This window comes from Papio anubis, chromosome 16, assembly GCF_008728515.1.
Source record: "Papio anubis isolate 15944 chromosome 16, Panubis1.0, whole genome shotgun sequence".
Lineage (NCBI taxonomy): Eukaryota > Metazoa > Chordata > Mammalia > Primates > Cercopithecidae > Papio > Papio anubis.
Window position 1 is genome coordinate 84843030 of NC_044991.1, and position 15934 is coordinate 84858963.

The 15934-nt window shown below is 54.6% G+C and overlaps 1 protein-coding gene across 4 annotated transcripts in view; it reads right to left on the reverse strand.

Annotated features, from left to right (window-relative positions):
- Positions 1-3610: 3610 nt before the first annotated feature.
- Positions 3611-15934, reverse strand: part of PMEPA1 (prostate transmembrane protein, androgen induced 1) — a 62275-nt gene continuing 49951 nt past the window's right edge. Inside the window, exons 1-4 of one of the 4 annotated variants that reach the window (XM_009215875.4) lie at positions 15264-15686; positions 14832-14986; positions 8271-8324; positions 3611-7844 (exon numbers count right to left, since the gene is read on the reverse strand). In XM_009215875.4, the coding sequence (XP_009214139.1) occupies positions 7299-7844; positions 8271-8324; positions 14832-14945 (714 nt within the window). In that variant the 5' untranslated portion in view covers positions 14946-14986; positions 15264-15686 and the 3' untranslated portion in view covers positions 3611-7298. Of the gene's footprint in view, positions 7845-8270; positions 8325-9961; positions 10044-14831; positions 14988-15263; positions 15687-15934 lie in introns of those variants that run through there. The other 3 variants (XM_031656862.1, XM_009215873.4, XM_031656861.1) reach the window with 3 other exon arrangements.

Genomic DNA, 15934 nt, shown 5'->3' on the forward strand with positions numbered 1-15934 from the left:
CAGGGAAATGTGGGGTTTGAGAGAAGGGGATCACAGGCAGAAGGGGCAGCAGTGAGTACAGCCGTAGGGAGAAAACGGGGTGTGTGGGGAGAAAATGGTGTGTGTTGCTGGAGCATCTGGGAGACACCAGAGAGAATGGGAAGACTTTGCAGGGCCTTGTGAGCCTCGAGAGCATCAAGGCTTCCTCGTGAGGCCATGGGGGCCACAGAGGATTCTAAGCTTCCCCAGATTTGGGGGTCCCCCAAGAGAGAGGGAGGAAGACAGGAGGCAGTGGTGGGCATCTGGGTGGCGGGAGCCTGGCCCAGACCACACGGTGGGGACGTGGGGAGGTACGGGTACCAGCTAGTTAGGGGTGCAGGTGGGTGGCATGGAGGGGAGGGAGAAGGGGCATCTGGGAGGAGCAGTGGGTGGGCAACAGGAGGCTCTGGTCAGGCGGATGACGGTCGCCACCAAGAATAAGCTCAGGAAATTCCCTGTTGCTGCTGATGGATTCCAGATGTTCCTCAGGAGGTGCCCACTGCTAGGCCTGATGCTCAGTGACAGACATGGAGGCGGCCAGACCAGGCGACTTGCTGGTTTTCAGGTAACTTCCGGTCAGGACGAGCAAAGATTGGACATGCCAGGGATGCTCGCGTACCCACAAAGAGGCCCCAAGGCCATCCCCAGGGTGGCCTCGTTGACATAAGGCCTGTGAGGGGGAAGTGGGGGGCCTCTGCCTGCCACCTGCAGCCAATACCAGTCTGCAGGTGCCAAGGCGAGGATGCATCTGTCCGGTCAACCGTGTCCCTGTCAGTGGCCCCTGGCACACAGTGGGTGCACAGTGCCTGCTCATCAGGTGGACCTAAAGGCGCCCAAGCCCAGGTCCCTTCTCGCTGTTCTCTCCGGTACCTGTGTGATGCTCTGAAGCCACAGGAAGTGACATTTGTGATCATGCTGGGGCCGCTTGTCAGCCCACACTCATCACCCTTCTGGGCTGGTGTGCTGGAGAGTGGGGGGCCTGCCTCCCTTTGCAGGGGTCACTTTGTCATATCGAGCAGCAGCAGTGCTAAGTCCCCTCCCAACCTGGGCTCATGCAGCTACCCGGTTCACCCTCTTCCCTCTTTTCCCTGTATGGAAGGTGATCTCTTGATCTCTAAGCTGAAGATCCAGTCTTCTATAAACCACCCCCTTCCTCCAAAAATCCCACTCTCCTGCCCCTCACCTTACTGTGCTGGGGTTCCAGTTTGAGTCTGCCTCTAAAACCTGAAGGTGAATCCTCGGCGGTCAGGGATTGCGTCTGAGTGCTGGTATCTCCCAGCAGCTATCTCAGCCTGGCACCCAGTTGTGATTAAAGAAAAAAAATGTTGTGGATGGAGTGAAAGATGAAACCTTCCAGGTGACTAGCTGCTGCCCTCAGAGAAGAACTTAGCATTGAGCTCAGCACTTAGTAGGTGCTCAGCAAGCGTCGACTGCTCTGATTTTGATCTGTGTCTACTTGGGCTATACTCAAGGATTTCGGGGGATCTCCTTCTTGATTAGAACCCAAGACTCCTCTCTCCAGCTGGGAAAGGACCTCTATTCTGTCCTGACCACCTGAGGGACACAGTTCTGTCTCCAGACCCAGCCCAGGACCTGCAGGCTGATCCGAAGGTTCAAGGGATTCAATTGTAATATGAAAGCCCCATGTAGATGTCCACGTTAGCCTGGAGAGTGGCTAATCCTTGTGGGTACCAGACACCCTGCTGGGATGATGTTACAGGCATTATCTCATCAGAAACACCAAGTGCCAGCATCTCATGGTGCCCGTGTCAACCTCATGCTAGGGACCTGGTGGTTGAGGGTCTGCAGGGGAATGACCCCTAGCAGGAGGCAGCTGGGGTATCATGTTTGGTCCATTGCTCTCACCACCGAGGAGTTACAAGCTCTTTTGGTTTCTCTCCAATTCTTCATAATATCTGAGGTTTTTCTCCACCAGAAAGGGCCCTGGGAAGGCAGAGGGTGCTGAGTTCTGTCCTGATCATGTGGGCTGCTGTCTTGGGCAGCATTCCTCAAAGCAGTGAGCTGTTTCTAGGGCCCTGAGGTCCAGATGCTTAGGAAACCCTGGGGCTGAGGCCAAATGGTGTCCAGTCCCTCATGGTGGTGGGGTCTTTGCATCTTTATATTGACTGATTAAAAATAGTCTTAATCAGACATTAAAGTTGATTCAGTTGACCCTTGGAACAACATAGGTTTGAACTGTGCAGGTCCACTTATACGTAGATTGTTTCAATTAATGGATTGGAAAATATTTTGGAGGTTTACAGCAATTGGAAAAAACTCGCAGATGAACATGTAACCTAAAATATTATAAAATGTTAAAAAGGTATGTCATAAATGCATGAAATATATATAGATACTAGTCTATTCATGTGGCAATCGACTGTTTATTAATCGGTAAGGCTCCTGGTGAACAGTAGGGCTATTAGTAGTTAAGTTTTGGAGGAAGCAAAAATAAAGCATAAAGCCGGTGCAGTGGCTCATGCCTATAATCCCAGCACTTTGAGGAACCTGAGGGTGGATCTCTTGAGCCCAGAAGTTCAAGGCCAGCCTGTGCAACGTAGGGAGAACTCATCTCTACAAATAATAGACTAATAAAAAATTAGTCAGGCGTGGTGATGCACACACACCTAGTCCCAGCTACTCAGGAGACTAAGGCAGGAGGAATGCTTCATCCTGGGAGGTCGAGGCTGCAGTGAGCTATGATGGTACCACTGTACTCCAACCTAGGTGACAAGGTGAGATCCCCATCTCTAAAAAAAATTTTTTTTACAAGCAACGCATGAACTTTTGACAGCAGAGGGTTTCAGTGTGCCTTGAACCCCTCGTTGTTCAAGGGTGAACTGTAGAAAAATAAATGAGACAGTTTCTGTAGTGGTTACTGCAGGTGCCCCAGGCCCCATTGGAACCCTTTAGTGGGTCTCTGTAGCCCTCCCCCTGCCTCCATGAGCATTGCTAGTGGTTGACTTCTGGGAGGACAGTTCTGCAGCTTCTGAGACTCACTCCTCCATCTTGTGCACCAAGAGCCAGAAGGGTCTGGGACTCTACCTTTCCAGGGTCCAGAGCCCCGACAGGTCCCCTTGGGATCAAGTTGACGCTGGAACTTTGTCCACAAGTGTCTACCTTGCTCAGCTTCTCCCCCTCCTTGATCCTCTTCCCTGACTCCCTTAGCTGAATCTCCCTGGGAGCACATCCTTAAAACGTCCTTAATCCCTTGTACACAAGACCACGTCTCAGGGTTACTTCTGGAAGAACCCTACCTAAGATAGTTTTTTTTCTTGCAGACCTTATCAGAGCTTTCGTCATGCTATGGGAAATAATGATTTCCCAAGAGGGAGGAAAAGTATGCAGTGTCTTGCAAAATCATTTAACAACAATGACCACCCCCTTTACCGGAACCTGCCTGAGCTAGTGTTTTCACGGGGCTCCCTGAATGCTGCCTGAACTAATAAAACAGAAAGGTTGAATGAATTGTTCAAGGTTACACAGCAGCTCCGAGGGATCTCTCCCCCTCCATTGAATGCATCGGGGTTGTTGTAGAAACGGGTGGGGAGTGAGAAGAGCTACATTTGGCCAAAGAAGTGAAAAAGCCTCATTCCAAAGAATTGTAAAATTTATTGTATAAGTATTGCAGCTTTTCAGAATGTCATCATTGCCACTAATGATTACTGATACACAACAAGCAGTTTCTTCAGGCCTGTGGATTGGCATCCAAATACAGAGTCTTATGCAGCGGGGCGTGGGTGCGCGCCCCGCGTGCCACAGAGCGCTTACATAAGTTTAACTTGAACAGAGCTTGGGAAATGGAGCTGCAAAGGAGAGCAGTTCCCACGCCAGGAACCAACGTGAAAGCATTGGAATCAGCACAACAGCCATGGAATCAGGCAGGCAGGGGAGGACGGGCTGTGTCCTTCTGAGCTCTATAGTACAGCAAGATTTCAAGCAGTTTCCAGAAAAAAACACAACAACAACATTTTCTTTCCTTATCATCGGGATATTTCATGGTTCTGGAAGCTTCGTGTTGCACATAGGAAAAAAAATTTCTCTGAAACGTACAATTCATAGGGACGACCAGTGAGGACAGGGCATGAACCCGGCTCTCCCCCAGCCCTGATTTTTGCTACATATGGGGTCCCTTTTCATTCTTTGCAAAAACACTGGGCTTTTTGAGAACACGGAAGGTTCTTAGCACAATTCGCGAAATCGTCTGTGCAGAACCGGGCTTTGCAGGGGAGATAATTTTCCTCCTCTAGAGGAAAGGTGGTGATTGACAGGCAGGGAGACAGTGACAAGGCTAGAGAAACAGTGACGAGGCTAGAGAAAGTCACCCTCGGCCTTCCCTGAACCGGGATGGAACGGCAGATCCCTGAAACCAAGCTGGTCCCCCTCCAACTAGCCACTTCCGAGAGCCCCATCTAACTTCCTACTGGAAAAGAGGGCCTCCTCAGGGGCAGTCCAAGAGTCTTCAAAGATAATGTGACAACTACCATCTAGAGGAAAGGGTGCACCCCCAGCAGAGAAGCGAAGAGCTTAACTCTGGTCGTTTCCAGAGACGACCTGCTGGCTGTCTTGGGATGCGCCCAGCCTTTGATAGGTCACCACCCCCATGAACTTCTGCCATCCATTGGGCATGAAGCCGGGGACAATGGGCTTCAACACGGAGTTGTCACGAGAGGGACAGGCTCTGTCCTCAAGCCGGCTGAGGGCAGCAACCACTCTCCTCCCTTTTCTCATGCAAAGCCATTCCCACAAATCCAGACCATACCATGATGCAACGAGACCCAAACACTTTGGCTCAAGAGGATATGGGGACTGCCTCAGCCTGGCTTTGGGCTGACGCCATGCACACACACAAGATCCACTTCTAGGTTTTCAGCCTAGATGGGAGTTGTGCACAAACCTTGTCAAAAAAGATTGGAGGAGCAGGAGGGGTCACCTCACCAAGCTAAGCACCTCCTCAGTGGAGAGAGGGTGAGGACGCGCGAGGACGATGGGGTGTCTGAAAAGCAGGAGCCCTTGGTGGACCCTGGGAGGGGATACCAGTCCCAGGTGAGTGAGGCACTGGCCAGGAATGTCCCCACCCTGTGACAGGAGTGTCACTGCTTCTTCAGTAAGGCACTAGAGACACGTCACATAAAGGAAAGATACGTTTCAATAATCTTTACAAATGTGTCCTTGTACCTTTCAGGATAACCTGTATTGATTTCTCTGCAGGACCTTTTCAAAGAATCCTCTTCTAGAGAGAAACAAATTTTAGGCTGACGACTTCACGGAGAGACAGGTTCTGCTGTTGCCAATGAACGAGAACTTTCTACTAGGCTGGCGGCACGCAGAGCCCACGTCTGTCAGCTGCCACCTTCTTAAAGCACATGTTTCACATGCATGCAGTTCAGGTGGCTAGAACTTCAAAACTGTGCTCAGGTTTTTGTTTTGGAAGTTAAAAAAGTTGTTCACAAACAATAGTTATTGCCTCTTATATCTTTCTTTTATGTTAGTCTGCTAGTCAGCATTCTGCCCACAAAGGAAAGTCACTCCCATGGGAAGGGAGGGGGTAGCAGCTGGGAGTCTGCTCTTCCAGCTGGGGGACCTCCCACCCCCATGGGGAGGAAACACGTCGAGCTCCAGCCACTGGCCCCAGTGGGTCCCAAGGCCCCACCCTTCATGCTCTCCTCTCGTCACCTCTATTTATGCTTGCGTGCCCCTTCCCCCCTTCACCTGCATGTCACCAGCAGGTCCCGCCAACCCCAAATCTATTTGGTGAAAATCTGAAGAACAAGAGCAGAGCCTAATAGAGATGTAAATGAAAACACAGATCAACAGACGCACCAGAAGTGAAGCGTTGTTTCTGTGGGGTAAGGAGATGGAAAGGTGGGAAGAGAAAAGGTGAATTCTGCACCCGCAGCTTGGGTTGGTGTTGACTCAACTGCTTTACTCACTTTAACCCTTTCACCTATCCTGGGAGAAACCCCGGGCTTGTCACCTTTTCATGTTGGGTTATCTGTTTATTGGCCTCTCAAGTGAGAATTGATCCGTGAAGGGAAACAGACAGGATGAGGTCAGATTTCGAATACCCTGGGCCTTCCTAGGGTCCAGTGCGGCAGTTACCGCACCTGCCTTCACCAGTGAACCTTGAGCCGGCTGAACCACCACCAAAGCGCCCTGCACAGACAGGACATCGAGCCCTCTGGCTTGTCCCTGGCAGCCCGTGCACCAGCCACTGTGGCTTGTGAGGGGCATCATGCTCCACCCCACGGGGACCTTCATGGTTGGAAAAAAGAAGAGGAAAAACTAATTCCTTCGGTAACAGTTTATTTTCATTTTTGGGAAAGGCAAAACCACTACGTGGAACTCCGTGCCTCCATGGTTAACTTTCCTATTTTGCTTGTGATTTAAAGGCTGTTCTGGGCCAGAGGGGGAAAAAATGTGTCTCCTTCGGTAGGGAATGTATAACGTGGTGATAACCTGTCACTAGGCAGAAGCAGCATCCACTCTGCAGGGACAGCGGCCCCTCGGGAAAGCCCGCCGCTCCCAGCCAAGGCCTCTCTGCAGACTCCACGGGGGGCTACCCTCTGCCATCAGGCAACTCTGAAATTCCGACATTTCTCCCTTAAAGTCTCAACAGACACGAGAGAAGTTTCCATCAAGCAAGCACTGACATATTTATATTAAAAAATAGTGCAAAATCTCAACATTTATATAAATAACTCTAAACCCCTGCTTTGTAATTTTTTTCTTTACAAGGTAATACACACTTTCTGACTTGGCACTCAAAAATTGCCATTTTTTTTCCTCTTCTAGTTCAGAAAACAACTTTTTTTTTAATAGGCCTCTTCTAATACAAAAATACTCCTGCCCTCGCACATACAGTTTCTCTTATCTTATATATATTTATATATATAATATTGCAGATCTTTAAACAAAGGTTTTGTGCAAATATGTCTTTAAAGTTAAGTGAAATTATCATAAACAAAAGAAAATAAGCATTCACGCACGCAGCTCAACTAGAAACAAGAAAGACTACTGTAGAAACTTTTTTCTCTTTTGCCTTCAAGACACAGCTCAACAAAGAAACGTGTTTTTTTTTTCTTTTTTCTTTTTTGCAAGCTCTCTTAGCTTGTGCATTCAGACCAGACATCACATGTAAATATTTATACACAGGGAGGTGGGAGGGGAGGGTACACGGCGCATTGCTGTGCCCCTGCCTTCCTCTCACTCCTCTTCTAAGCAGCGCGGAGTGTCCTGCCTTTTCACCTGCGCAGCCCCAGCCCGGCCCCCCGGGGACCCTAGAGAGCGTGTCCTTTCTGTTTATCCTTCTCTTTGCTCCAGATGGCTGCACTCTCTAGGGGCGCGATGTGTGTGTGGTGGAGCCGGGTCCCCTCCAGCAAGGAGGGCGGCCCACTGCTCTGCTGGTGCTGGAAGGAGGACCCCGGGTAGTGGCCGATGACCTCGCTGTAGGTGGGCGGCGGCCCCTCCATGCGCCCGCCACTGCCGTAGCACGTGGCGCTGATGCCCGAGTTACTGCTGGGGGGGCACGGGCCGCCCAGCCTGGCACTATCCATCAGGTCACTGTCGAAGATGGTTCTGTTTGGGGGTGCGCGCACCGACTCCCGGTTCAGTTCCAGCTGCTGCTCGGGGTCCCGAAGCTGGAGGGTGCAGGGGCCCTGGTAGGGTGGGGGCTCCTCCCCGTCCGACAGCGAGATGGTGGGGGGCAGGTCGATCTCGTGCTGCAGGTACGGGTAGGTGGGCTGGAAGCGGTGGAAGCGGTCCCGCTGGGCGAAGGGCGGCACGGCCAGGCGGTCGGTGGGCCGAGGCGGGGCGTAGACCTGCGGCTGGAGGAAGCAGAGCGGGAGTGAGGGAGGGCGGCCTTCTCAGGTCGGTCGTCCAGAAGCGATCCTGAGCCTGGAGTTCTGCTGCATGGGACTTGGCTCTCTGGGGAGAGTGAGAGGGCGGCAGGGCTGGCGGGGGCAGGAGCCGACAGCCTGATCTCGCGGGGGGCCCTGGCCTGTGGGCAGCACTGCAGAGCTGCACCACCTCCTCGAAACAGGGGCAGCGTCCGGGCTCCCATGTGCAGAAAGCAGAGAGCTGGACTGCTCCCTCAGGGGCAGGGAGCAGATTATCTCGGGCAAGGAGGATCCCAGCAGCAAGGACACTGCAGAGAAGCGCGGAGGGGTGAGCCTTTAGCAGCCCACACTGCTTTCGGGGAGCAGCCCGGGGTGGGGTGGGGCTGTTGGAGGGGAGGCAGAGGGAGGTCTCACCTCTGGGATTCCGTTGCCTGACACTGTGCTCTCGGAGGGCCACAGGCATCCTTCCTGCATGGGAGGAAAGGTACAAGCAGGGTCAGTGGGGTGGGCAGGAGGGACAGCAAAGGCTCAACCCAGATTCGACTCTTAGGCCTTTACCCTGGAATCAGCTCTTGAACCACCCACCTCTCTGCTTCCGCACCAGCTTCCCCAGCCCTGGCCCTGGACGCTTTTCCAGGACATGACCACAATCGCCTCCTCACTGATCCCTACGGTGCCCACTGCTGTCCCCCGAAAATCCAGCCTGACACTTTCCGAAACATACACCAACTCGTGAAGCCCCCTTCTCAAAGCCGGCCGTAGCTTCCCAGGGGCCTTAGTGGCTTCTCCGGAGGCTGAGCGTGGCCTCAGCCCCTCACCCCTGGCCCCACTCCCCTGGGCCTGGGCCCCCTGCTGGCTGTGTGACCTGCAGCAAGTTATTTAATGTCAATGCTGCAGTTTCTGTACCTGAATTATAGTACTTGCGATTAGAGTACTTGCCTCACTGAGTTGCTCAAGCACTTGCTGAATTTGAACATAAAATCCACCCGGAGCCCACATGGCACTCAGGTAGCATGTGAATGTGCTGGGAGTCACCTCCAGACTCCCACCAGTCACACTCACTGGCCCCATGGGGCCCCAACAAGCTGAGCCTGAGCCGCAGGTCCTTTGCACGGCCGCCAGGCTGCACGGCCAGCTCCTGTCCACTTTCAGTTCCAGCGTCCCCTGCAGACCCGTAGAGACCAGCATGTAAAGGGCCTCTTGGGAACCTTGTCATCTGTTGATTCCCTTTCTAGCACCTGTCCTACCTTAATCATTGCTTCTATGCATTTATTTCTTTACAGTCTTTCTCTCCCTCGATCTAGTGAGCCCATTATTACTGATATCCCAGTTCACAGGTGAAAAACAGGAGAGTTGAGGAAAGTCCTCAAGGCGGTTGCTCTGCCATAAAACAGTGATTCGGTCTCCGGCAAACGAGGAGTGTGGTTCCACTGCGGTGCCAAGCTCTGGTCTGGGTGCAGGGGCACAGCTGCCACTTCATGAAGCTTATGCCATCTGCTCTGAGATTATAGCAGGGGCCTGGACCTCCTCCCAGGAAAATGAGACCCCATGCCAGGGCCAGTTCCTCTGAGTTTCCCCAAATGCCATGACAGTGAGCCCTGGGCCCGGGGAAAGGGATGTCTGTTACTTTTATAGCTTCATTGAAATATAACTGATATGCAAATAAATGGACATATTCAAAGCATACAATTTGGTAAGCTCGGGCATATATTTATACCAAGAACCTCTTACCACAATCAAGATAATGAGTATGTCCATCACCTCAAAAGTTCCCTTGGGGCAGGTTTTTTGAGGGTTCCCAGGTAGGATACCGCTCACCTGCAGCCTGGGTAGGAACAGCTAGAGGGCGGTAATTTCCCATATGGCCACTAGGAAGCTCTGTGGCCCTCAAAACTGTCCCATCAGGAACACTCCTACCCCTTAAGGAGGTCTTATCCTGCCTTGTCTCCTGATTTAATGAATGGAAATTTCATTTAGAAATTCTTCAAGTTGCAAAGCCAGATCCACGGGATCATTCCTGACAGCTCCTCTCACCACCACCCTTGTTCCACCCACCCACCCTTGATCTCCTCTTACTTCTCCCTCTATTAAACAGTTCTATCCACCTCTCTCCCCAGCATCTGTGCCTAGTAGACAGCAAAGTCCTCTGGAACCAGCGCCTCCACGTGCACACATTCCATCTGCAGCCTGCAAAAATACAGATTCTGTAGCAGGAGGACTGGTGAGGCTACGTGTCTCACAATCTCCCAGAGGCTGCGAGTGCCACTGGTCTTTGAGGTCCTTGAGGGGTCTTCCAGGGTCTCCTCCTCCACTCTTGCCCTTCCCCATGGCCCTTCCTCCTCACAGAAACGGGAACATCTCCCTCACACCCCCCACCCCACACCCTGTCACTCCACTGCTTAAACCCTTTGGGCCCCCCACTGCCTCCAGGAGAGAAAGTTCCAACCCCTTACTAAGACCCATGCCCCTGTAGATGTCCACGGCTGTAGTACAGCTGTTTCCTTTAACGAGTTTTCCTATCTGTATAGCGGGCTGATGACAGCACCTGCAATGCACCGTACAGTGTGTTCTGTAAGGTGCCCAGGGAACACAGACTCTCACGTCTTGCCTTTGGATTTGAGCCCATTCTGGGCCTGGACCAATGGCCCCTCTTTCCTCCCTTTCCTGAAGAACTTTGACCTTCCTTCCCCTCATGCCCCTCGAAGGCGAAGACGTGCTAACCCCAGGCGAAGACGTGCTAACCCCGGAGCTCTCCGTTAGCCCTCAGGCAGATCAGGCACCTCCTCCAGTCTCCTCCAGTCCCCTCCTGCACCAGAGTCTTTGTCCCTCTGCCCCTGGTAGCCTATTCATGGGTTTCACTCGCCGTACAGGAGCTGCTACCATTTCCCCAATGCCAGGCGCCGCGTGGTATGCAGTCAGTGAGTGCTCAGGTTGCTACTCGAGTGCGAAAGTTGCTGGGTGACCTGTGCGAGTCATGTTTGTGGAATTAAGTCCCAAAGTGACCTGAGAAGTGGAGGGAGGGGGGCTCAGCTTCAGAATCATCTGGAACCTTCCCCAGCCTCTGGCTATGTCTGGCAGTCATCCCCAGGTGGAGGACAAGGACAGGTTCCAATCCTATAGCCACTGCTGACAAGCCCCCTGCTCCCAGCAATCTCCAACCACTCCTAGGCTGCAAGGGCTTGGGGTGGACTCCTCTTCTTGGAAATGGGTGCACCCAGTCTGCCTGTACCTTCCCCATCTAGAGGCTTCTAGACCAAGGGTCTGAAAACTGTTTCCATAAAGAGACAGAGAGCAAAATATTTTCTGCTTTGTGGGCCAGCGGGTCTCTGTCATACCACTGAACTTTGCTGCTACAGTCAAGCGCAGCTATGGGCAAACGCACTGGAAGAGACTTCACTCACACTTGGAGAAGACCTCAGTGACAAAACCAGGCAGCTGCAGTGAGCTGACGCTCAGGCAGCTCCTCCCAGACCCCTCCAGAGTCTTAACACCATGAGGCCAGAACGCAGCTCCCCATCCTTCCCCTGGAGTCCCCAGGCACAATCTTCCCATCCCAGGGCACGGGATGGCCTTCCATCGAACAGCGAGGACTCAGAGCTGTTTCTAAAGAGCGAAAGATGATTCTGGCCAGGACACAGCCCAGCACAAGGGGCCTGGGGGAATTCAGTATGTCCTGAGGCCATGGGAGTGGACGCAAGGTCTTTGGTTCCTGCTGCTGGCAGATGGTTGCACACTGGCCTGGCCACAGTCTTGTCCTTGCCCCTGGGAAATGGGCCCTTGGCGGGCTGGGTTCTCTCGGGAGCAGGAGACCCACGCTGAGGACTGATTTGGGGATAAAGAGGACAAAGGGTCACCCCATCGAAGGCCTGAGTTCCTGGTCCGTGCAGGCCTTGGGCACGAAGACTGGGATTGCCTTTCTGGATAAACCTGAGGTCTGGGCCACTTGGTGGCTGGGCGGTCACTGCAGTGACGTTCTGCATCACGTCCCGGATACCCTCGGAGCAGCGCCAGGGTGGAAGCGCCATTCCTGGCCGAGGGGCTCGCCTGCACTGCAGCCTTACCCTCAGAGGGCAGATCCTTGCCCAGTGTCACACAGCAAGGAGGTGACAAGGCCGGGACCGGATCTCAGAGCTCAGGGTCTTACCCGAGATGGTGAGGCAGGTGGGTGGGGCACGCACAAGCTCTTGTCTCCATACAGGCAAGAGGGGACCCCCAGGGTCACCCTGAAAAGGGGCTGTGGTCAGAGAGTCATGCCAGGAGCAGAGCATGGGTGGGCTGGGGGGATGTAGACTGGGCCCGGGGCAGACAGGAGCTGTGTGTGGATCTCTATGGAAGGCCACAGGGCACAGGGACTCCTGTCTGGCAGGGGGGTCCCCAGGGAAGCTGCCACATTCTGTTTTAGGCCTAGTAAGACTCTGTGTTTACCTAGCCAGGCACCCCAGGGGCTGTGCAGGTGGCTGGGTAGACAGTGGGAGGGGACTTTCTATTGGCCGCAGGTGTCCGAGAGCCAGGACAGAATTCTACCCCCTTCCTGGCAGCAGGATCCCCGGTGCTGTCTCCCACTCCACAACAGCGAGGCCCCTCCAGTCCGCCTCTGGGAAGGTACACTCTCCCCTAAGTGCATCCTCCCCATGACCACGGGCCGCACACGTGTAGCTTCTACCCACTGTGGAGATGCACACACTGAGGCTCCCAGGGGCAAGGTGAGCCCAGCCTGGAGTGTGTGCCCCTGCAAGGCTGGTGCCTTCTGGAATGTCCAGGGCACCGTCACTCCCCAGCATCTGAGGGAGGACAGAATAGGCTGTGGGCTCTTCAAACCAGCAGTGACAAGTAGTGTGGCCTCAGGCAAATGTTCCAGCTCTCTCATTCCCAGTTTCTCCTCTGGAAAGTGGGGTGAACCCTTGAAGTCCCTGACAACATCCCTGGGCAGATGTAACCGGTGCTTGTTGTTGGAATGGTAGCAACAGCAAATAAACACGTAGGTGCTTGAGAGCAGTAGGTCTGCAGCACGCCCTCCGGACAGCATGCTGGGATGCACAGTGGGTCCCGGGTCTGGGGAGCCTGGCATTCCCATCAGAGGTCCCAGGGCTGATGCTCCTTGCCCTGGCAACCTGGTGACGCACTGAGGCTGAGGCCTGACGCAAGCAGAGGTGCCCAGACCTGCTGGCTCGGGACCATGGCCAATAGGCTCCTCAGCTGACTTGGCTCAGCCCAGGGACTCTGAGCACCGCCACCAACCCCAGGAGTCCCCGGAAGTGTGGAGGCCACACCCAGTGCTGCCTGTTCTATGAGTCCTCCCCACACCTGGCGAGACCCGGCTCAGAGACGTGCCGCAGCCCCGGGGCTGGCCACGTGCCACCCCCTCCCCGCAGTTCCCAGCCTGCTCTTTAAACAGCCGCTTCCCGCCCCACGTTGTTGAGTTACATATCCTGGGTGCAGAGATGGAAGCCATTTAGAGATTAACTCTGCACCAGCCTTTGGTCCACCTGCGGAAGGATACCAAACGGCAGGGTTTCAGGCGGCCGACGTGGAGCCGGGAGTTCACCGTCAGAGGCAGGCAAGTTCCCACCCACCTGGAGCTGCCCTGTTTGCCCCTGACTTTGTGGAGGTTTGAAGGGGCAACTCTTGGGGTTTCCAGAACGCCCATCAATTCTCACAACTCTGAGAGATCAACACCCAGGACTGTAACGGAGAGCAGGGTCCCGCCCGAAGGGCTCTGTCCTCCTCACACTACCGCTCCGACTTCACCTGGTCCTTCGCAGCTCGGCCTCCAGAGCAGCTCGCCCCGGCTTCCCAGCCACAGCCCTCGGCTTCCTTCATCCATGCACTTGCTCTTGTCTGCACCCATCCAACTCACCAGCAGCACCCCCTGGGACTGGCTCACAGCCACTTCCCAAACGCAGGGGGAGTTCTGCGTACCCCATGTGTGTGCGCTGGGTAGAGATCGGTCGGGCAGATGGATGGATGGAAGTGCTTTTACAGCCAGTAGTGGCCGGACCCGTGCTCTGTGCTAAAGCCCCATATCTCCGGGGAGGTGGACGCGACTGTCAGCCCATTTTACATGTGGGGGACCTGAAGCCCCATTTTGGGGATCAGGGACAGGTCTGAGGGCACGTGGCCAGTACTGGTGGAGCTGGGATTAAACTCGGTCCCCAGGACCTGGTGTCCTGTTGCCTCTATGGCTCTCCACGGCACTGTGACCACATGACTAGATGTCAGCATAGCACAGGCGCGAGGGCAGGGCTGCCACCTCCCTTCCGTCTGGGTCAGGGCTGCAGGACTGCAGGCACCTTTCCCACCACTACCCCAGTGGGTGTAGAGCCAAATGCCGGCCCCTTGTCTCCACCATCCTGTTGCATCAGGCCTCTGTGTGGGCCCAGAACGCCTTCCTATGCTGCCTGCCCCAGGTGCTTCCCTGCTTTCAGTCTCATCCCTCTAGGTCTGTCTCCACTCAGCCCTGAGAGATGTGGGTCAGGGCAGGGGTCAGCTTGCACTGCTTGTGAGCCCAGCCCTGCCTCCCCAGCCGAGGGTTCCTCGCAGAGGCTCCCCCATCCCCCAGTGGTCACATCTCCCGCCGCATGGCGCTATCACCACCGGGTGTCTCCTCATCTCCCTCCTGGAACGTCAGCTCCGTGACAGCAAGGACCTGTGTGCTGCCCACTCCTGGGGCCTTGCAGAGCCTGGGACCCGAGGCTGCTAGAAAGTCAGCTGAGTGCGTGAGTGGATCACGAAGCCTCTTCCCAGCCCAGCTCTTCATTCCCCACGTTCCTCCAGCATCTCTGAGGCCCGCCTGGCGGGTGCTTTCCTCCCATTTCAGGGGAGGAAGCTGCTAGCAGGTGGGCTCCTCAGACCCTGTCTTCCTGCCCTGAATCTGTTTCCTGCAAACGCCGCCATTGGATCCCGTTCGAGTTTTTACAAGGGGCGTCCCACTGCTGCTGGGGCCTCAGGCCACAGACAGGATGGTGGGGCACTTACTGAGGACAGGGCATCTTCTCTCCTCCGCCCCTGGCTGTGCCGGCTGATGAAGGACCGCGCAGACAGCTTGTAGTGGCTCAGCAGGCAGGTGATCACCACCACCATCACCATCATCACCACCACGATGATGATGATCTGAACAAACTCCAGCTCCGCTGTGGAGACAGAGAGGGACACGTGAGCGCCTGGACACCCGCAGGCCGCTGTGCTCAGCGCTCAGCCCTTTTGAGCTTTTGTACCTGCCTAGGGGGACGAGAGTGCAACCCCGACTCAGGAAATCCCCCGCCACTGTCCTGGCAAGGTCACAGGCGATGCCTGAGGCTGGGGTACGTGCAGGGAAGCCGCTCTTATAGGGGAGGAAGGGGTACTGCTGGCTGGGAGAGCACCTCAAAGGAGTCCTGGGACCCAAACACCCCCTCTGTAGGGACTGACCCGAAGGAGGTAATGGGACAGGCAGGAGGAAGGCCCTGCTCTCTGCTGTCAGAGCCTCCTGGAGCTGTTCTGCAGATGCACGGCGTGATCTGACCGGCAGAAAGGGAGCCCTGCGCACTGGTTCCTGTCGCTGGGCAAAGGCTCAGGCAGATGGTCACAGACCTTCAGCTGTCTTAGGTGCCCAGGGAGAGAGCAGTTGGTAGGAGAAGGGGACCCGAGTGCGGAGAGAGGAAGTTGGCACCGAGTTTGGGGGTGGAGCTTTGTGGAATTAAATGAGGAGGAGCTACACGTGAACGTGTGTACACAAACCTATGCAAACCTGACACTCCTACATACACATCAACACCCCAACATACACACTCCAACACTCCTACACACACAATACACATGCCCCAACACTCCTACACATACAATACCCCAACACTCCTACACACACATCAACACCCCAACACACACACCCCAACACTCCTATACACACACCAACACAAATGACCCAACACTCCTACACACGCAACACCCCAACACTCCTACATTCAAGTTAACACCAACACACACCCAACACTCCTACACAAATAACACTCCAACACGTACCCCTAACACTCCTACACACGCGTCAACACCAACACACATGCCCCAACACTCCTACACACACATCAACACCCCAACACACA